This window comes from Anolis sagrei, chromosome 2 (assembly GCF_037176765.1).
Source record: "Anolis sagrei isolate rAnoSag1 chromosome 2, rAnoSag1.mat, whole genome shotgun sequence".
NCBI lineage: Eukaryota > Metazoa > Chordata > Lepidosauria > Squamata > Dactyloidae > Anolis > Anolis sagrei.
The window spans coordinates 121,151,916-121,173,906 of record NC_090022.1 but is presented as its reverse complement, the minus strand read 5'-3'; the positions used below and the strand labels follow the sequence as shown (position 1 = coordinate 121,173,906).

Sequence of the window (21,991 nt, the reverse complement as noted above, 5' to 3'; positions counted from 1 at the left end):
ATAATAATAATAATAATAATAATAATAATACATTTTATTTGTACCCTGCCATCATCTCCCCAAAGGGACTTGGGGGCGGCTCAAATAAACAATATTTGGGGCAATTGTAATCTCACAAACATGATAATAACATGAGATTACCGCACACACCTACAATATTGCATAATAAAATATTAAAATTTGTAAAATGCAGTCATGACTGTGGATAAAACTGGTTGTTTTCAATTAATTAATTTACAGAGTGCCTAGGCCTAGACATGAGTGACTCTGCATTTTGCAATGTGGCCAAGTCTAAAGGCCTCAGTACCTTACCATTTTAATTATGACATTTATTTTTTAAACCATGACAGGGTGCAAGACAACAGGTTGCCATGCGCCCTGGATGAGTGCTGCTGGTATCACTGCAATCTGCGGTGATCCAGGGAGATTACGGTGGTGCATGTGAGAAGGTCCTAATAGAAAGAATAGCAAGTTTAAGTGATGCTTGCCTTCTTTCCACTGTATTCTAGATTTATAATTATAATGTATTCCTCTCATAAATCATGCAAACATAGTTCACAGTCAATATGCAGCATAAACGTATTCAGGTTTACTCTGAAATAAATTTGCTAGGTTCAGTCGGTCTTATTTCCAAATAAGCATTATAGGATTGCAGCTTTAAAATTCACACATAAAAGTATCTGTAATGCCCTGTATTTATTTGTAAATAAGTTTCAGATCTTAATCAAGATGACATTGGCAAAGAACAAAATAGCACTCTCCTGTTTCTTTGTGCAAAAGTTGGATTGACAGGTGAATCTTTCCTCAGCGTTGATAGTGAGACATAAACGTTTGCACACTGCTATCTGGGCTAGCTTTCACAGTAGACCTAGTGAAATATGCAAATATATGGATTCAATCTAAATAAAACAACAACTGGTCAAATATATTAAATAAATATTGTAATGGGAGTATCAACCATCTTTCTCTAGCAAAGCCACAGTATTCTCTCCCACAACCAAACCATAGCCTCCAGAATCCTGGAGGTAACAGAATCCATTTTCTTGGGGCTTTTAAAGGCCTCAAATGTATTCTGCCACCTGGTCATGACATATTAATGAGGCAGTGAGAACAAAGGATTGGATTCAAGGGACAAAAACATGGAAAGTTCAGAGAGGAAGGAGTAAGTCAAGAGAAAATGAATGCATTCCATTTTGTTTGAGAAGGCAGACTGAAGTTGGAGGAGGAACTTCAAAAACATGATGGAACTGGAATACAAACAAAAAGCAACAGATTCATGCTGCAGGGCAGCAAGCTTACATGAAGAAGAATTAAAGATGACCAGATAGGGAGAGCTGTTGGCTAGCAAGCCATTAAAACTTTGAATAAATAAATAAAGGGAAGGAGGGAGGGAGGGAAGAAGGAAGGAAGGAAAAGTAGCTGGGTGACTAGTGAAAATTGCCATCTCTACAGGATTTGAGATACTGGGCAAACCACATCTGGTAAAGAAGCATTAAGTACAGCTAATCCTCTCTGTAAAACTTCTTGGTAGCCACAATGAAGTTTATTGATATTTTATACTTATAATGTATTGTATATATATCCAGAAACATTTCTGTGCTATTACACATTTACGTTACCCAGTTTTCACAGTTATATGGAAGCAATGGAACACTTGATAATTACGGCATAGACCTATCTCCTTCCTTAGACCAAGAACCATTCCCTTTCACAAAAATGTGTATCTTTCTATGTAATGATGGTCACATCTCTTCCCCCCCCCCCCCCCAAATTAATACATTCTATCAATACATGAGGCTAAGACAGTGCGACTTGCCCAAGATCACCCAGTACAGGGTCCCCAAACAGAGGCCTGAGGACTGGATGCGGCCCACCGAGATCATTTACCCAGTCCCTGCCCTAAACTTTAGACTTAGGGTAACCCTAAGTCTGAAATGACATGAAGTCACACAACAACAATCCTAATTAACTTGACTATCACATCAACCAAAAGTAAGCCCACACTTCCCATTGTAATGCTGGTAATTATACTTTATTTTAAATATTGTATTGTTCTTTCATGATTTTTTTACTACAAATAAGATATGTTCAGTGTGCATAGGAATTCGTTCATTTTTTCCCCAACCTATAGTCCACCTCCTCCAGTGGTCTGAGGGACCATCAATTGTCCCTCTACTTAAAAAGTACTTCGCAACCATAAATATATATTTCAGACAGTATGACATTTGTTTATAACATATATGGCATGCTCTAGACATGGTTCACAATTGAACCACATAAGTTGGGAGCTATCATAAGGGGCACTTTTTGGATATTGACTACTTACATTTGTTGCTATCTCTACAAGTAATTATTTGGTTACACTTAGAATCATGTAATGTTGTCAGTGCTGGTGGAGGGTAGGATATATTTTACTGTTTTATTAAGTCTTACCCTTTCTGGGCTCCGCTTCCAGCTGCTGGTGTGCCGTCTCCCAGATCCCACCACTCTCACCGCTTTAAAATAGCGCACGGTCGGCTGTTATCCCAGTTCCCAGTTCCCTGGGACCGGGTCCCCTGCAGCAAGCCGCAGCTCCCAGCCTCCTCTCGTCCGGGTCTTTGGTGAGTCTCCTTGAGGGGGACCCACTCTTAGACCGTCGGTTCGAGGTGCTATGGAGATAGCGTCTCTTGGACACTCGATCCGGTCCAAGGGTTGAGGGTTACACCCCCTCTGCTTGCAGCTTAAGGGTTGGCTCTCGGGAGAGTCCCCGGAGCCCTGCCAGCTGCCATTGCCGCCCAACCGGAAGTCATAAGGGGCACTTTTTGGATATTGACTACTTACATTTGTTGCTATCTCTACAAGTAATTATTTGGTTACACTTAGAATCATGTAATGTTGTCAGTGCTGGTGGAGGGTAGGATATATTTTACTGTTTTATTAAGTAAACTCCTAATACGTTTTTTAAAAACCTACATAGCCAAACAAAGAGTTCCCAAACTTGCTGTGATCAAAATAAAGATCCTAGTAAAGTTTTGGATTTGATCTGGCAACTCTGTTGTGTGCCTTCTAAGCAAACTTTTGGAAATTCTTTTTTTTTTTAGAATATAAAATAAGTATTTAAAATTAATTTTGAAAAACTTTATGTTTTAATTTAAATTATAGTTCTCTTGGATTTTGCAAAACTTCTTCCTGCTTGTTAGGGATATAGCATGATTTAGATAAGAAGACTCAAAGTATTAACACAAGAAGATCCAGTGGGCTGAACTATTCAGAAGCATTTGAGCTTAGCATTCTTTGTAACTGATCCCCAAAGAGTAAAAGATCCTATGTTTAATGAAACCATATGTAGAAACAGGAGGAGGTCAGAAAGTTATGGCAACACTTGGAATTGATTTTTAGTTTGAGTTACCTGATCACAATCAGGAAGGAAGAACTGTCACAAACCTGATTTATTATATCATACAACAGATGGTTATGAATGGGAAAACTTTTAGAAATCTGTTTTACATTTGTTATATATCCAATTAAGAAAAAATGTAATGTAAAATAATGTGGGTTGATATGATGATCAAATGGGGAAGAAGTGAGGAATCTACATCACCATGATGTAGGGAAGCGAGGGTATAAGTGTAATTGACAAATTCCTAGGTAGAGAAGGATTTTTCTCCCACAGAGCATCTTTGGAAGGTTTTCAGTGCAATCAATCAATCATACAATTAATTAATTATGCAATTAAATCATATTTATTTGGTTTGTTATAATTTTGTTCAGTGCCAGATATGAGGAAAAGTGTTTATGGGATTTTTCCCCTCCTTGTATGCCCAAAGAATTTGGCTCGCTTTGAGGATCTTGCAACCCAGATGACTGGGGAGGGCAGGTTATCGGTTCTTCTGCCTTAGGCAGCAACATGTTGTGCACTAGGCCTTTGGTAAATTGATGTGTCCTTCCTTGTTTAAACTGACCGTCACATGTTCCTCATGCAGAGATGCCGCTGATCTCCAGAAGAGTCTTCAGGGAGGATGGGCTTGAATGGCTTTTCATGGGAAGGTCAGCATCAAAGATTCTGCAGTCCAACCTAGCCAGGTAAGACAATAGCTTGCACAAAGAGCGATTGCAGGCCAGGGTTGTCTTTTGTTTTTGTCGCAAATGCTGAGTACTGAGATACTATGGAGAATGAGTGTCATAACTCTGAGCTGTACAATTTCTACAACAAAGAATATCTAACAGTGGTGTTCACAAAATTTATAGCTAACATTTGGTTTAGCTCCTCCTTCCATTTTGTACCAATTTGTTGATTGTAATCCTAGCTGGTTTTCTCAGGTATTGTCTTTTACAGCTAGGACAATATGCATTAAATTTTGGAAACTTTAGTACTTCCTAATGACATTTTTTATGATGTAATGATTTATATGCATGTTTGTGGTATTCAGCTGTAAAAATGTACCATTGTAAGTAGACACATAATGTATACCCAGCGTGCTTTCATTTATCAGAGATCCCCTGGGAGGCATCCAAGATGTATGAATAACCAGATGTTTGCAGGAGAAAATGGGGTGCTTAATGCAAAGTTACTTGGAAAGACTAAAATAAAACAAAACACCCCTTAGGTATCTAAATGACTTAGACAACTGAGACCTAGAAAACTGTAGGTTCAGATTTATTTGACACACAATATTTGAAATGTTTACCAGACACATAGAATTTTTTTTATTTTATGACTTGGTCATAAGTGTGATTTTCAGAACTTAGAAGTATGGAAACTGAATGCACATAACACAAACCACATGTACCTGTTCCATCTGGCAAATGGAGTGATCGTGAACTTGGTGTTTCTGCTAACCTTTTCTCATTGCATTAAACCACCTTAATAACTGCTTTTTCCTTGCATGATTACTACGCCCTTTCTTTTGAAATTTATGCATATAGGGATTTAAATGCAATAGATGTCCCATGGATAGCACTTAGTTTGGTAAAATGCTATCCAGGACAAGGAATACCTATATCATTTGGGGCCAGTGAGCCAAAACCTGGAGCCAGTGGTCTCTCTGGGAGAAATTTCTAGAGTTGCGTGTTAAATCAAATTTCCATTTATATATGATGTGTTTCCAGAACTTAGAAAATTACTTTTAAGGAGACCCAGGGTATTATCCTTCAGTTATGTATGGCTCCAGTATGTCATTATAATCCATAATGTACTATATTAAATAAATACTTATGAATGAATAACTTCATTTTGTCTCCAGTCCAGATTCCAAAACCCCACTCTAAATGCTAGCAGCCACATGGAGAAATGGGTGCCTGTTCTCTTAAAAATCAGGGTACAGCATGATGACATTTCTCAGCTCCCTTCCACCAATGATTTGCTGTGCAATGAGGACCCTACTTTTTATTGTCACAGCGTTGATTGCGGTAGGAGGGAGATAGAAACATCATCTTGCTCTAGCCGGCTTACCACAACAACAGACTTTCAATCACTCTTTGTGGGTGATGGCTCTTTTGTTTTCCTTGCACCCCACTTCAAATGATATTCAAGGTATGTTTGGATGGACATTTGCAGTCATGGCAGTAGCACCACAATTGTGAATGTGAAACATGGCTAAATATGGAGCAGATACAGATCTGTAACTTTAGGTTACAAATCCATAACTGAAATGTAGGCTGCCAGTCATTGTTCTTAAAAGTAACTTCCCAAGCCCTGATTCTTTTTCTGGATTAGAATCAGATCCAAGGATCATCTAGAACAGTGGTGTCCAACCTTTGGTCCCTCAGATGTTCTGGACTTCACTTCCCAAAATTCCTGATCACTACACAAGCTGGCCAGAGCTTCTGGGAGTTAGAGTCCCAAACACCTGGAGGGCACCACTAATCTACAGCAACATGATGGTGACCAGCCACATAATCCAAGGACAGTCACGAAGGTATCCTCATACTTATTGATAATAATCTGATCATCCCTAGCCCAGTATATCCGCTATGTGCATTATTCATAACTGAGCAATGGTACCTTAGGATAAGAGACAATGCTTTGAAAGTAAGAAAACAAAGTTGTGTTAATCAAGAAAAAAATCCAAAATGTACAGCGAGTCTAAATATTTGTAAAACTGTGGGCAAGCTTTCCGGAACCCCAGATCTCTTCATAGAATAAGTTGTAAAAAGCAGAGAAAGGCTAACTGAATACAGATTTCTTGAAGTCTGTATGGTCAGATTCTCAAGATGGAATGTAGTAGATGGCACAGACTTCAAGGGACTCCTTCTAGTAGCTTTTGTACCTAATTACAGTAAGTGCCATTGGGACAATGAGCAGCATGATTGAATTTTCTCTTTATTTTTAAAAAGATAAACTTGAGTAGTTACCGGGATATGACTTTTGCCTTAGGCAACATGCACAGAAAGGTAAGTCAAGCAGTTGTTTTTAGCAAGACAGCCTCTTCAGAAAGCAAGCAAACTATTTAAAGAGAATGCTCAGGGAGCCATCTTGTGGTTGATATTCAACATGAGTGAAAGACTGCTTTGCTTGGTCACTTTTCGGGGGTAGCTACTGGCTTGCATTTCACAAAAGCTTGTACTGGATGAAATGTACAAAATTACAAGGCACTTTGTTGTTTTGCCCAATCTGCATCTGCTCAGGTCTGGGAAAAGATAACAAGAATTTTGAAGCACACTGGGGGTTTTAAAAAATGTGTTCACTCTTTTTCAGAAGTTATTTCTAAAGTAGACTAAGGCCCCATTTCCACTTATTATTTAATGCAGCTTCACTTCCAAATGAATGCTACACTGTGGATTAAAGGGGTTACAGCATATTTTTAAAATTCACAGAAAAGTCTGAGATAAGCCCTTGAATATATTGCAGAAGATGACAATATATCCCAAATCGCAGGGTGAAGCGCATCTTTAATAAAAAGGTGATTGAATAATGATCAAATGATGTCAAAAAGATTATAGTCTTGATTTAATCTGACTTTTGAACTTTTCAGTTGGTATGCTCATAATTATCCCTTTGTGGCATCTACATCGATGCCAGAAATGCATATGCATGTCATTAGGCAATTAACAATGATCAATAATAAACTCTCTGCCTGTATTAGTTTGGGCAGATCATTGTGGGATGTACATACACATAAACAATCTCACAGAAAGAGAGAGAAAATATATATAAAGCAGTTGTCCTTACTCATGAAACCGAAGAGATCTATTGGTTAGTATCAAAAACTTCCTGTCTGGAGGTGCTCAGGGTTACGAAAAGACTTGTATCTCAAATAAATAGAGGACATCCAATCATGGAAGCATTTCATCATTGCAGAAGGTAGGAAGGTAACCCCTGGGAATACTCCCTAATTGCCTCTCACTCCCATCTCATTTTACATGATCTGACATAATACAAGGAAAGAGCTATTCTCAACAGTATCCCAGATCTATAGTCTATTTAGTAGCTTTATGGGTAAGTGACATCAAAACATCAAGCAGAAGGTTTGTTCAAGGACTTACATCCTTTCATTTTTCTATTTCTGAAGTGAAAGTGCTTGAAATGATTACATAACAAAACAACAACAACAATAAATACTTAAAAAACAAACAAGTCAATTAAATAGGAAAAAGCAATATACCAAATGCAGCGGCTATGGGCAAAGATGAGAAAGATTGCTGTAGTTTTAAATATGATTATGCCCCAGGTAAATTTAAAAGCTCCTTGAACTTCAGTCAGCAGTGGAACATCAGTAAAGAGTTGGGAAAAAATATAACTTAACAGGACAGGATGTTTTACATACTGTGTGTTACAATGGAAAAGTCCCTCTCCTGGGTATCTACCAATCATACCAGAAATTGGAGGAATGTGCTAGAAGGATTTCAATTATTAGTAATATGAAGTCATATGGAGATAGACTGTCTTTAGTATTGTGGTCAAAAAGTGGGATGAGATAGGATTAATCAGAATTGTCACTACTCAGGATGGTGGTTGAATACCTATCAGCTGACAAGCAAAGCAATTGGAGGAACGGAAAATAAGGCAGTGTTTTCTGTCGACACAGAGATCCTTAAAAACACAAATTTTATAAGTTGGTATAGAAAAGAACCAAGGTTGTTGATATATATATATATATATTCTCCATGATGTCTTCGTGGGAACTATCAGCTTCTAAGGCATACCACATATTGTGGTGTCATTTGTTGAGAAGAAAAAGGGGTGGGTGGAGTTGTGCAAAGAGAAGAAGAAATTGCTCTGTTAAATCATTCCACTTAAACTTCATCACATAGTATGTGTGTAGAGGAAAGAGATTTGTATGTGTAAAGAATATGTGTGAAGAATGTCACCTTAAGGTTAAGATAATACTCTCCTTGCTTTAGGAAATCTCTTTAACATCCACCACAAGGTGGCTTCTCCACTCTCCATCACCTTTTCCCGGGAATACAGGAAGCTACTTTATGCTGCTGTTGTCCTTATATGTGCCTTCAAGTTATTTCTGGCTTATTACATCCCTAAGGCAAACCTATCATGGGCAAAATGTATTGCCTTTAGAAGCTAAAATAGTGAGACTTGCTTTAGGTAACCCAGTGTAGTTTGCACGGCCTTGTGAGGATTCAAAACTCTAGAATCATAGTCCAACATTCAAACTAAACCATTTGCTCTCTTCTCCATTCTCTTAGTCTTTCTCACTATGCTATGTTTTCCCTATCTATGCCTCTCTGGGGTCTCAGGCAAGGATTTACTACCTGAAGGGAAATAGGAAGTCCCTGGAGGATGGAAAATATGAGGAAATGGTTTCTTCTCCCTTTCTGAAGTACTTTCCCCCCTCATCATATAGAACTAAAGCTTTCATTTCAGCTTGTGTCATATCAAAAGCAATATCAAAAGCAATTACAGGGGGAAAACTTTCTATAGTTCTGTCGTTATGGATATAAAACTATCTGATGCGATCAGGCCCTAGTCAGGATTTCGATTTGGGAGAGGGGGCTGAGTTTGTTTGGGGGGGGGGGGCTGAGTCTGAGTGAAAGAGGGTCTACCCTAGCAAACTTTTTGTATCGCTACCCCAATACCCCCATGCATATGGGGTATAGTGAGTATAGTGATCAGATCATGATATGAATAAACATAGCAGTTTAAATAATAACCAGTAAGGCCTTTTCGCGAACCACCATGAGAATTTCGGGGGGGGGGGGGCTGAAGGCCCCTCCTCCCCCCTGGCTACATGCCTGGGTGCAATGTATATTCACTGGGACTTGCAACCTTGGCAGGGCTGGAAGATTAATCAAAATGATACTCCACACAAGGTTCATGGATCTAGATCAGTGGTTCTCAGCCTGTGGGTCTCCAGGTGTTTTGGCCTACAACTCCCAGAAATCCCAGCCTTTTTACTAGCTGTTAGGATTTTAGGAATGTTGAAAGCCAAAACATCTGGGAACCCACAGGTTAAGAACCACTGATCTAGATGGATTTCTGATGGGTTCTGGGGATTTTCCTGCAATCACACCAGGTGATCCTGCCAAAGTACTAGTTGATCTCTGAAATGGGAAAATGATTGTGGCAGTGGAAATCACTTTAGCTAGTGTCCACTCTCATTGTGGAGTGAAACAAGCTTCTTGGCTCACGAAGGATACAGCAGCAATGAAACAAGCAGGATGGAAACTAAAGCATGGATGGCAGAAACCCATGGCCAAACATGGGCTAGACTCAGTGAAAGGCCTATTCTGTGTCAATAATGGCTGAGAAGATATCATACATCACTGCCACCATTGAAGTATCATCTTTAGACATCAGGAACCCCAATCTCTTATAGAAATAGATGTGGAGGGTGGCTTGTAAGCTAAATTTCTTTATTGGGCCTTTGGACTGCTTCCCACTCCAAGCTGCATAATGTTTGAAACTATCCAAAATATCAAAGGGAAAGAGAAGAGGAAAACAGATATAATACCTGGTGCTTAATAAATGGGAAAGAGGGACTGGAGAGAGAAAAATAGGACAAATAAAGCTGGATGAAAGAATAAGAGCACCAAGGGAAGGAAGAACTTACGTGTTCTACCTCTAGTGAATCTGATACACCTACCACTATACAGTAAAATGGCACATAGATCAAACATTCAAATTAATATCATATCCATGTAACTTCATCTTATATATAGAACAGGATTAAGTTCATTTCACCCACCAAAAGGTGAAGCAGAGAACGAGATTCAAAGTGCATCGGACTGCACAGTGACTTTAAGAAAGACAGTTAAGAAACTATCTTCTGTGTCAATTCATAAAGTCCTTAGGTTCATGCCAAGGGACATCTTTTTATTTTCAGTAGTTCAAGTAAACGGACCTTTTGTTTCCCCTTTACCACTTTAAGCACCACCAATCAGTTTGGAGGAATATTGGTTTTCCTACATAAATGGGCAAGGTGTCACTAGGACTTTTAAAAAGCTTCCTTCTAGTTTTGGTCAAATTTCTTTGACAAATTTTCATGTAGATCTTCCCAGTGAGTGGAACTGACAAGGCCCCGAGGGCTGCCTGTTCATTCATCAGGATCCTTCTCTTCTCCTTGAACTCTTCATCTTGTCAGATGGGATGAGACCTTGATTTCATCGTTTCCCCTCTCCTTTGTGGTGTCTCTTCCCTCAGCCTATGATGCCTGTCTGTCTCTGCAGAGTGGAGGTGACACCTGCACTTTCCTCTCCTCTCTGATGCTTGGTCCTGCGAGCAAGGGATTGGCGGGGAAGGAGGGTGGGGGGAGAGGAACCTAGACAGCAACTCCAGCACCTGCTTCTGTGAATTGCTCCTCGCCGAGCCAGGACTCGTGTCTGTCTGTCTGCAGTCAGGGAGATGACCCTGGCTATGGCAGCAGACATAATTAAAGCCCATTGAAACAGTGGGGGAAATTTCCAACTGGGGAATGTTGCGTCTGGCTGTAGCTGAAAACAGATGTTCCTCTTGGTTGTCTGTTCTCTCTGTCTGAACAAGAACAGATGCAAAGTGACATTAAAATGATAGCAAGGCTGTAAATACTATCCCTGATTATTTTGCCAGGTAACATCACTTGCAGCAAGCTATCCTTTCATTGGAAGAAATCACAAGGGCCATGCAGGAAAAGCACAATAAAAACACCCCTGAGAGATGGCCATTCAGCCTCTATTTAAAAGCCTCCAGAGAAGGAGACTCTGCCACACTCCAAAGCAACATATTCCACTATCAAACAGCTTTTCCGAATGTTTACATGGAATCTCTTTTCTGGTAGCTTGAATCCATCCCTCCATGTCCCGGTCTCTGAAGCAGCAGAGCATAAGCTTCCTTCCCCTTTCTTTAAATTTATTATTTATATTTATGTCATTTTTATGCCACTTTTCTCCTGGAGGGGACTCTATGTGGCTCACACACAAAAAAAACAAATTACTTAAAATAGAGTAAGAAACACAATTAAAATATCAGCAATTTTTTAAAATATCACACACTGAACAATAACACTGAACAATAACACACTCTTGGCCAAGGAAATCATGCCCACAGTCTGCAAGATCTGAATAGGGCAGTTGATCACCAGGGGCTCATTCATAGGACTGTCATAAATTGAAGATGACTTGATGAGATATAACAACAAGATTAACCAAACAATAACCTCATAAACAATAAATGATACAATTATTCCGTTCACTGCATGCTAGAATCCAAGAAAAGCTTTTTCTATGAGGCTGCATGCCCCTTAGTTAGACTATTTTATTTAATATCAAAAGCATTGCATAAATTAGTACAAAACTGATAAAAATCGAAGGAGTGCAGGCAGCTAAATATCTTTTGATCAAAAATGGGCAACAGCAATAGCATTGTCTGTAGCCTCCAACAATTCATCCTCTTTACATGGGGCAGGGCATAGTGGACAAGCATATAGATGTGGAGTTGTCTGTTCTGCTCCACAGTCACACAAGGTGTGGGATTCTTTTAGGTAGTGCCATTTTGCCAGGTTGTCTTTTGATCTGCCCACTCCACTTCTGAGTTTGTTCAGGGACTTCCAAGTTGCTCATTCTTGGTTTGCCCCTGGAGGAAGACCCTTGTGGCGGGCCATCCAATTGGGATTTCCTGGTTTAATTGCCCAGAGGGATACCCTTGCTGTTGCTGGGGGAATGCCAAGAAGAGTGGTGGTTCTCATAAAGCTTTTCCTTGATTCGAGTTTACTTGGGAGGAGGCTGGTAGCCATGTAGTGGATGGCTTTCACAGTGTTCAACCTTATTTCTCTCACATTTAGCAGAAACTTCCCATCGCACATCGGGGGGGGGGGGGGGGGTAATGCCAGCTAGCTTGTAGAGTTTATCAACAGGTGTAGGTTTAAGACATCCTGTGATTATTCCACATGTTTTGTTCAATGCTATGTTCACCTGTTTTGCATGGGCAGACTTATGACAAACAGGGCAGGCATACTCGGCAGTTGAGTAAGATAAGGCTAGGGCTGATGTTCTTATTAATTTTGGGTCTGTATCCTGTGTGCTGACAGTAAGTTTCCGTAGGATGTTATTTCATATAGCTACTTTGTGCTTGGTGTTCAAGCAGTGTTTCCTATATGGTAGTGTTCAATCTAAGGTGACACCGAGATATTTAGGATGGAAACAATGTTCAAGTTCTTGACCTTCCCAGGTTACTTTCAATTTCTTGTTGGCTTCACGGTTGCATAGATGGAAAGCACACACTTGTGTCTTGGCAGGGTTAGGCTACAGATGGTTATCTTTGTAGTATCTTGAGAGATCTTTCAAGGTATTAGTAAGTTGGATTTCAACTGTTTCAAAGTTAGACTGATACACAGAGATACTGGTGAATAAGAAGGGAGGTTCAAAAGAAGTAGCATCCCATTTGTCTTAGTACAGGCAGTCCCTGAGTTACAACATCCAACTTACAAATGACTCGTAGTAAAGAACAGGGGTGAAACAACAGGAAGTGAGAGAAATCCACCCCTAGGAAAAGAAAAATCACTCCTGAAAGAGTTATCATGGGGAAAAGGTGCTTTATTACCAATCCTTGTTTCCACAACAAGCCAATTTTTTTAAAAAATCCAGTTATCACAGGGACAGAAAGGGAGGTGAAATCTTCTGAACAGGGGCACAGACAACAAAACAATCACTGCAGGGGTGTTCACCATTTCCTATGCTATCCAAAGCTATCTATCTATCTATCTATCTATCTATCTATCTATCTATCTATCTATGGCTTGAGTTACACTTTAAAATGCACCTGTTCTGACTTACAACCAAATTCAACTTAAGAACAAGCCTACAGAACCTATCTTGTTTATAACTTGGGGACTGCCGGTCGTTGCAAACAATTCAGAGGCTCTTTCTTCAATAAAGAAATATTGTGAGTATATGAGGTCACCACAATAATATCTTTATTATCAGATGGTAATAATGTTGTTAAAGCCCTTTGAATTTTCTTGCTGTGAAAACATAATATGCAGAAAGCTGTCAGGTATTCCTGGCATTCCTTTGACACAAGTTTTGCTTGTTTGTTTGTTCAAAACACCTCTTTTCCCAACCTTTCCCCTATCATGGAGCCACAGGGTGGCTTAAAATAGAGTTAACAGTACTGGATATAATAAAGCCACTAACACACTTCTACATAAAGCAAGCTAACAGAAGATAACATAAACTCTTAAGGTGCAAAACAAACCTCTGGCTGTTCTCTCTTAATATTTATGTTTAGAGACAGACCTTCATTCTTTCCTCACACAAATACAGGGAAAAAAAGGTTTCTTATTCCTTTTTTAGTCAATTCCCCCTTGCTCCCAAAATGTTTCTGTTTGTGTCATATACTAATCCTAAATCAGCTTACTGTAACATTCAAGAACATACAAGAACATGAACAGGAGACATGGCACTCAGATATGGTGGTGCAGCTGCTAGGCAATTTGCATTCACTTCTTCTCTCTATATTTCATTGCTGTTTCATTATACCAACACTAAATGTTTATACAGTATTAAAGATGCTTTCAAAACACCTTGCTTTTTTACAGCAGCTCTGTAAAGTCCAGTATTATTACAATCAGTCCTCTATGTGTACAGATTCTGTATCGACATATTCAGTCATCCATGACTTAAAACATTCAGACATTTTTAGAAACCAAATCTTTATTTTGCCATTTTATAGAAGTGACATCATTTTAATACACCATTCTATATAATGGGGCTTGAACATCCATGAATGTTGATATCCACAGATGACTCTGGAACAAAAGCTCATCCCATTGCCAGTTCTTTGAAGGGGAAGGTTAGTGGTGGGTATCCTTCCAGGAGCAGGTGAAATGGGTGATAACTGTGATGGCTCTCTATGAGGGAAGACGGTTCCAGAATTCCTCCCACCACATATATCACTTGGATGAAGGTTTAGAGGGCATGTTTATAAAGTCTGCAGATGACATCAAATTAGGAGGGATCCCTAATACTCAAAAATACAGGCTCAGGATTCAAAACAGGTTAGAGAGTTCAGCCAAAGCTAACAGAATGAATTTCAACAAGAAGAAATGTAAGATACTACATTTAAGCAGGAAAAATGAAATGCAAAGATACAAGACAGTCCATGTGAAAAAGATCTTGGTGTCTTCATGGACAACAAGCTGAATATGATCCAACAGTGTGATGCTGCAACTAAAAAAGCCAATGGGATTTTGGGTTGCATGAAAAGGAGTGTATTGTCTAGATCAAGGGAAGTCATGGTGCCTTTGTGTTCTACTTTGGTCAGACCTCACCTGGACCACTGTGTCCAATGCTGGGCACCAGCAAAAGAGATATTAAGAAGCTGGAAGGTGGAAGGAGGAGGGTAACTAAAATGATCAAAGGTCTGGAGACCACACTCTATGAGGAGTGTCCTAAAGAACTCGGTACGTTTAGGGTTTTAAACAGAGGCTGGATGGCCATCTGTCAGGGGTACCTTTATTGTGCCTTTCCTGTCTGGCAGGGGGTTGGACTAGATGGACGATGTGGTCTCTTCCATCTCTATGATTCTATGAGAAAAAGGCAGAAAAGTGGAAAGTGTCAGCAAACATGTCAGATGGGTGCCACATAAATGCTTAGACAATGCTTGTCACCCATGTCATCTATCCCTACTTTAATGATTTGTAGACTAGGTGATATTAAGGCAATGTAGGAGAGGTTTTCCTAGATTGAGAACTAGCCACCCCAATGTGTTGTTGTAAACTGCCACCCAAATCACCTTGTCCTCAACAGCACTTCTTGGGTCACTACTATGATGTTGGGTCACCACTATGATGTGTCAGTCTTGGGTTGCCAGAACTCTAGAAGTTTCTGAAAATCTTTGAAGAAAACAGTACTCTCTAACTTGACACCTTCCAAAGGTCTTGGGCAAATGTCGGATAATACAAATGGCACCTGCCTTTTTAACAGTTGTATAGAAATGGAATTTCAGTCAATGTTGTTTGTCATACATAGGAAGAGGAGTCCTACCCAATATTTTGCTTGGTGACACTACCAGTCTTTTAGTGAACCAAACATTTCCTTTGCTTTCAGAGGGAGGGGGAGGCTTTCTTTGTACTGAACAAGCACACTGCCTTGTGCAAGAGCCACGACAAGACCCATCTCGATGCCAGGGTTTATAAACACACTCATGCATCTATATGATTTCAGCTACATATTTAAAGGCAAGATGGGGTCGTTCTTTTTTTAAAAAATCCCTATGGATTCAGGTTCTCTAGAGACATCAACCAAAAGTGCATTAACTAATCAAACTGTGATTTCAAATTGATTATTGCAAATTGCCAACCATAATAGAATTCTCATAATGGGAGCCATAAAAAAGGTAGAGCCTGCCTTAGCTGCCTATGAGACGGGCTGTCCTTGGCTCCCGTCTCAGGATGAATTTATGTCCCTGCTCCTAATACAGAGATTTCTGTGCGAGTGGATAACCTTGGGCTGCTGTCCTAAAGCAGAAATACCCCCTCCCTTCCTCCTCACTAACCCTTTCATATTGAAACAGTTGCTCCAGCTGCTGTTTTGTTTACTCTCTCTCTTTCTCATGCACACACCCCACCGCCACCATCACTGCCATTGCCACCTTCACCGCTGTCCCCGTGTACACACAGCACCCTTTTGTCCTGCCGGTTGCACCAGACACTTGGCAGGGATTGGCAGGGTGCCAGCCAGACGCGCCTGGCTTTGGTATTTTTCACACTTCACAATGTGGCAGCAGCCCTGTGCACCTCTCTGCTGGTTTCCTTGGCAACCACATCACTCTTCTGGAGCTCCGCAATGTCAAGAAATAAAACAAGATGACACCGGGTGTAAGCGGGTTGGGAGGGAGAGGGGGAGAAAGGAAAGAGGGAGCCACCTTTCAGTGCAGACAACTGCCTTGTTCTCTGATCTTCCTTTTCCAATGAGAGAAAGGGTGGTTTTGGAGGCATCGGGAGCTCTCCTTTGTCCCTGCCCAGATTTTGTATGAGCTGGAGCAAGTGAGCCGAGGAGTGGAAGGAGATCATTCTTGCTTGAAGACTGTTTGCCAGATGCAGACAGACTGCTAGAAAGGAAAATGGCTGCCAAACAAACGGAAAGCAAGCATGTAATTTTTGCTCTGATGGCGGGGCCCCTTTTCATTTCAATGTTCCCTCTTCTCCTGAAGGGTCTTGCTTTACCAAAGCTCTTGGTGGTCCAAGAGCCAGAAGCAGCTGCATAACTCCATTCAGTAGTGTAGCAGACTGGAAGGCCTGAATGGCTCTTTATGTCTTTGAAAGAAAATGCCTGATTTCATTTCTGAATCTCTCGATTCTCCACTCCACAGTGGTGTTGAAGTCTTGTATAGCAAAAAAAAAAAAGTGTTCTACAATGTATTTGTTAACAACAGTAATTATAATATCATTGACGAAATAACTGAGAACTACACTTAAACTGCAAAGAGATGCAAACAAAAGGGAATGGCAAAGAGATAAAATGAAGAGAAATGGAAGTCAGAGCTCTGAGAGAGACAGAAAAAAAAACCCAAGATTTTAGGTTACAGTTGCCAAGAATCGCACATCTCTGTATGAAATCATGTTTTGTTTTTAATATCATTTCATTTGGCCAAGACTGAATGCATAAGCCCCAGTAAGTGCTCAGAGGAACAAGTACACAATGCATGCCATTTGTGGAGCATCATACCAATTTAAACCAATGGGCTCATCTAGCATTTGAATCACCTAGCATTTGGGGAGCTTTTTTTGTTGTCAAGATCCCTTCTCCAGCATGCCAGGAACCTTCTTTCTGTGCAGAGCATCAGCATGCATTTAGTCTTTGCAGCTGGCTCTGCACCAGTGGTTCTCAACCTGTGAGTCCCCAGGTGTTTTGGCCTACAACTCCCAGAAATCAGTTTATCAGCTGTTAGTATTTCTGGGAGTTGAAGGCCAAAACATCTGGGGACCCATAGGTTGAGAACCACTGCTCTACACAATTGGAAGATCATATTTGTGAAATCTGGACTTGACGGTTAAAATGGGGCAACTTGTCTATTTTTAGCAGTTGGTCTACATGATGGGTACTTCTCTCTGTTATCTTTTCTGATATATATTATTCATTATGAGTTGATTAGCCAAGTCCCACAATTGCAGAGCTTGTATTCTTCCCGTGTACTAACATTTGAATGAATGAGCAGTCAAGTAGAAAATGAATTTATTAATGTCTGATTGTATTACTAAGTTCTTGTTCAGGCAAACAAGGAGCTGTTTTTAGTGCAGGAGCATAGTAAAAAACAAGTGTTTAAAGACATTGCTCATATTCCTTCATTCAATTGCCAAGTAACCAAAGTAGCTTGATACCAGTTCAGTGGTTTTCAACCTTTGGATCCCCAGGTGTTTTGACCTACAACCCCCAGAAATCCCAACCAGTTTGGCAGCTGTTAGGATTTCTCAGAGTTAAAGGCCAAAACATCTGGGGACCCACAGGTTGAAAACCACTGAGTTAGAGGCTTCAATGTTTTCTATTTAGGTTGAAAAGAAACAAGAGTTAAGAGTCAGTTATATTTTTCTGACATTTTAATCTTCCCAAGTTTCCCCCACTAATTGACAACAAGGAGAGAATAGGTGAGCCCACAGCACCAGATCTTGACTGATCTTTGAAGCTAAGTAGGGCCAGCCCTATTGATCACTTGGATGAGACACCACCAATGATTACCTGGTGCTGTATGTTATAGTTCAGAGGAAAGAAGTGGCAAAACATCGCCTTGCCTAAGAAAACTCTATGAAATTTCTAGGCTTCTTGAAGACACATACACAGAGAAAAGTTTTGTTATGGTTCAAGCCAAATCTCTTTTTTCAGCCCACTCCACCTGCTGCCTTCAAGATAGGAAAGCTCTTCCCAAAAGTCATTCCTCAGGATTTTTCAGCAAACAGGGCTGTGTCATTTTCACTTTTGTCTATCTTAACTGAAAAATGGGATGACAGGGGATTAGTTGGGACTGTGGCCCCCTTTGCACTGCCATATAATCCACATCAAAGCAGATAATCCACATGATGTTCTTTGAACTGAGTTATATGAGTCTACACTGCCAGATTATTATTATTATTATTATTATTATTATTATTATTATTATTTCTTATTCGCCTTTCCTCACGGTTCGAGGCGGGTTACAACGTTGCTAAAGCCCATAATCATTTGAAAACACTCAGTATAATACACATATTAAAACATATTTCCATAAAATACATATTAATATACACAAAACAAAAGTTAGGCATCAATTAGAAGTTTAAAATTCATAATTAAAACTATCTGGGTAAGCCTGCCAGAAGAGATAGGTCTTCACTTGTGTCTTAAATTCCGACCGCTGATCTAGCTTTCAGAACTCTACCAGCAGGTGATTCCACAGTTGCGGGGAGGTGGATGAAAAGTTTATCTAGGTGACTGTTATCAGTCAGGTTCTGGCAGGTTGGAGCAGATGCCCCCCAAAGGACAGTGTTTGGGACAGGTTAGATAATCCAGTTCAAAGCAGATAATCTGGATTTTATATGGCAGTGTAGAAGGGGCCAAATCAGAACAGTTGAAGGGTGTACTTCTAGCAGTTTCTGTACCGTTAAATAGTCAGGCTGTCTCTAGCATTATCATGACTACACACAATTCAGCTCAGCTTGAGTGGGCTATTACAGCACATAGAATCCTCTGACTGGCATTGCCAATGTCTGTGCTGGCCAAGGCATTCTGGGAATGGCAATAGAAAATATAGCTTTTCCAAGCTCTGCATTTCAATAGTCTTGGGGCTCCATGAGTGATAAGGAGGGGCTCCAAGACACCATGCTGCTTCCCGCCTCTTCCTCCTCCTCCTGAGAAATGCAGGGAAATTAAAGTTTGGAGCTGCTGTAACAACAAGAGCAACAGTATCCTACTTTTCTTCCCCACCCAGACCCTCCCACCTGCCCCTTCATCTTTTTTGCGTCCAAAACCCTATTTAGCTCCCACCACTCAGAGAGTGCTTTGCTTGCGCTTTTCCTACATGGCAGAAGGGAGTTGAACTGGGTGGCCCTGGGTCTTCCACTGAAATACTGTTAAGCTTATGTTGGTCAAAATTACTCTTTATTTTAAATATTGTTTTGCTTTTGCTTTTTTTTACACTACACATGAGATATGTGCAGTGTGCATAAGAATTTGTTCATTTTCTTTCAATTAGTTCACACAAAGACTCTTCATCCATCTGCCACTGGTTCAGGCCATAAAATGCAATGCACCCCATGTCCAAAAGTTTGCCCATGCCTGATATATATGATATATTATCTATCTCTATATAAATGCTCTGTGCATAATGAGTACCTTAAAAACAAAAGAACCAATGAACGAAATCACACCAAATTTGGCAACAAAACCTCTCACAACACAAGGAGTGACCATCACTCAAAAAATTATGATTTTATCATTTAGGAGTTGTAGTTGCTGGGATTTATAGTTCACCTACAATCAAAGAGCATTCTGAACTCCATCAATAATGGAATTGAACCAAACTTGGCAAACAGAACTCCTAAGACCAACAGAAAATACTGGAAGGGTTTGGTGGGCATTGAGTTTGGGAGTTGTAGTTCACCTACATCCAGAGAGCACTGTAGACTCAAACAATGATGGTTCTGGACCATACTTGACACGGATACTCAATATGCCCAAATATGAACACTAGTGGAGTTTGAGGAAAATAGACCTTGACATTTGGGAGTTGTAGTTGCTGGGATTCACAGTTCACCTACAATCAAAGAGCATTCTGAACCCCACGAACAACAGAATCGGGACAAACTTCCCACACAGAACCCCCATGACCAACAGAAAATACTTAAGATCATCCAATCCAACTCCCTACATCAGGGCAAGAAAACGTAATCAAATGCCTCCTGACAAAGAGCCATCCAGACATAGAGATAGATAGATAGATAGATAGATAGATAGGGAGTTGTAGTTACTGGGATTTATAGTTTATCCACAATCAAATAGCATGATAGAATTGAACCAGCCGGGGCATACAGGACTCCCATGACCAACAGAAAACACTATAAGAGTTTGGTGAGCATTGACCTTGAATTTGGGAGTTGTAGTTCATCTACATCTAGAGACTACCATGGACTCAAACAATGATGGATCTGGACCAAACTTGGCACAAATATTCCATATGCCCAAATATGAACACAGATGGAGTTTGAGGGAAATAGACCTTGACATTTGGGAGTTGTAGTTACTGGGATTTATAGTTCATCTACAATCAAAGAATGTTCTGAACCCCACTAACGACAGAATTGGGGCAAAATTCCCACACAGAACCACCATACTTAAGGCCATCCAGTCCAACTCCCATCACCAGGGTAAGAAAACGTAATTAAAGCCCTCTTGACAAAGAGCCATCCAGCCATAGATATATATGATTCACACACAGAGAGATATAGTATCATAGATTTGAAAGGGACCCCTGAAGAAGGACAATTATATCTTGTATGTTCCAGAGTGGGCAAACCAGACACTCTCCACATCAACACTGACAAAGGAACAGCAAGAAATACTGTTTACCCACAAGCATAAAGAAATTACATAGATTTGAAACCAACACTTTCTCATCACTTTATTTTCCAGATCACAGGATTGGGCCACAGCAACAAATGGCAGGGGACAGCTAGTATAATATATAATATAAACATTTATTGCGGTTGCGCAAGAAGCTTTTGTTGCAAAAAGGGCTCAGTGGCTGAAAAGGTTTGAGAACCCCTGATCTAGATCAGTGATACACAAACTCTAGTCCTCCAGGTGTTTTGGACTTCAACTTCCAGAAAATTCAGCTGTTTTGGTCAATCATTCGAGATTCTGGGAGCTGAAGTCCCAAATACTGGAACACCAGAGTTTGGAAAACACTGTATGCTATGTATTTTCCTATGGTTACCAGGTTGTTTCTGAGAGGGCACCTAAAACATTTAGAAAGTTTTAATTTGTAAACCTTTCCTTTAATGGCTGTGATGGGGAAAATCCGCGATGCTTACATTCCATCTCTTGTGCAGATGAGTGCAACTCAAAATCTCCAGGCTAAACAAAAAACATCACAAATTGGCAAAGTGGATTTATAATATTAATAAGAAGAATGTGATTATATGATGGGAAATGGAAGTAGTAACTTGGTGGTCTTTTTTATCTATTTATAAGAGAGGCTTTCATTCAGACACATCTTCGAAAACAAGATGTTTTGTTTTGCTGTAAGATCTCTTAAGAAACAACAGACTTCGGGTGACATTCATTGGGAGAGTTCTCAAACCACAAAGTGAAGTAGAATTCTTCAGATGAGAAGCTTTTTTTTCTGAAATGTTGTCCCATTCTAAATTAAGGAGAATAAGAAGAGAGCCTAAAAGATGCTTGACAAGAAGTTGTTCTCAGACTAGCTGAATTCTTTCCTTTTCCACTGTCTTTCATCCACTGGATCAAGTAGGCTGTCGCATATAAAATCACAAAAGACACAATCAATCAGTTAGCCTCTGAAATTCTAAGAACTTCTGAAGAAATTCACAGCTGGTCGTCTTTGTTTTCCTTTTCGTTTCTGTTTGCGGTATATTTGAATTGTAATTCACCT

At 40.0% G+C, this 21,991-nt stretch overlaps 1 protein-coding gene across 5 annotated transcripts in view; it reads left to right on the top strand.

The window, feature by feature from the left end:
* The first annotated feature begins 3,973 nt into the window (after positions 1-3,973).
* Positions 3,974-21,991, top strand: part of TNRC6C (trinucleotide repeat containing adaptor 6C) — a 539,926-nt gene continuing 521,908 nt past the window's right edge. For 4 of the 5 annotated variants that reach the window (XM_060764575.2, XM_060764576.2, XM_060764577.2 and 1 more), the window contains exon 1: positions 3,974-4,062. In XM_060764575.2, coding sequence (XP_060620558.2) covers positions 4,009-4,062 — 54 coding nt within the window. In that variant the 5' untranslated portion in view covers positions 3,974-4,008. The remainder of the gene's footprint in view (positions 4,063-21,991) is intronic. The other variant, XM_060764579.2, reaches the window with a different exon arrangement.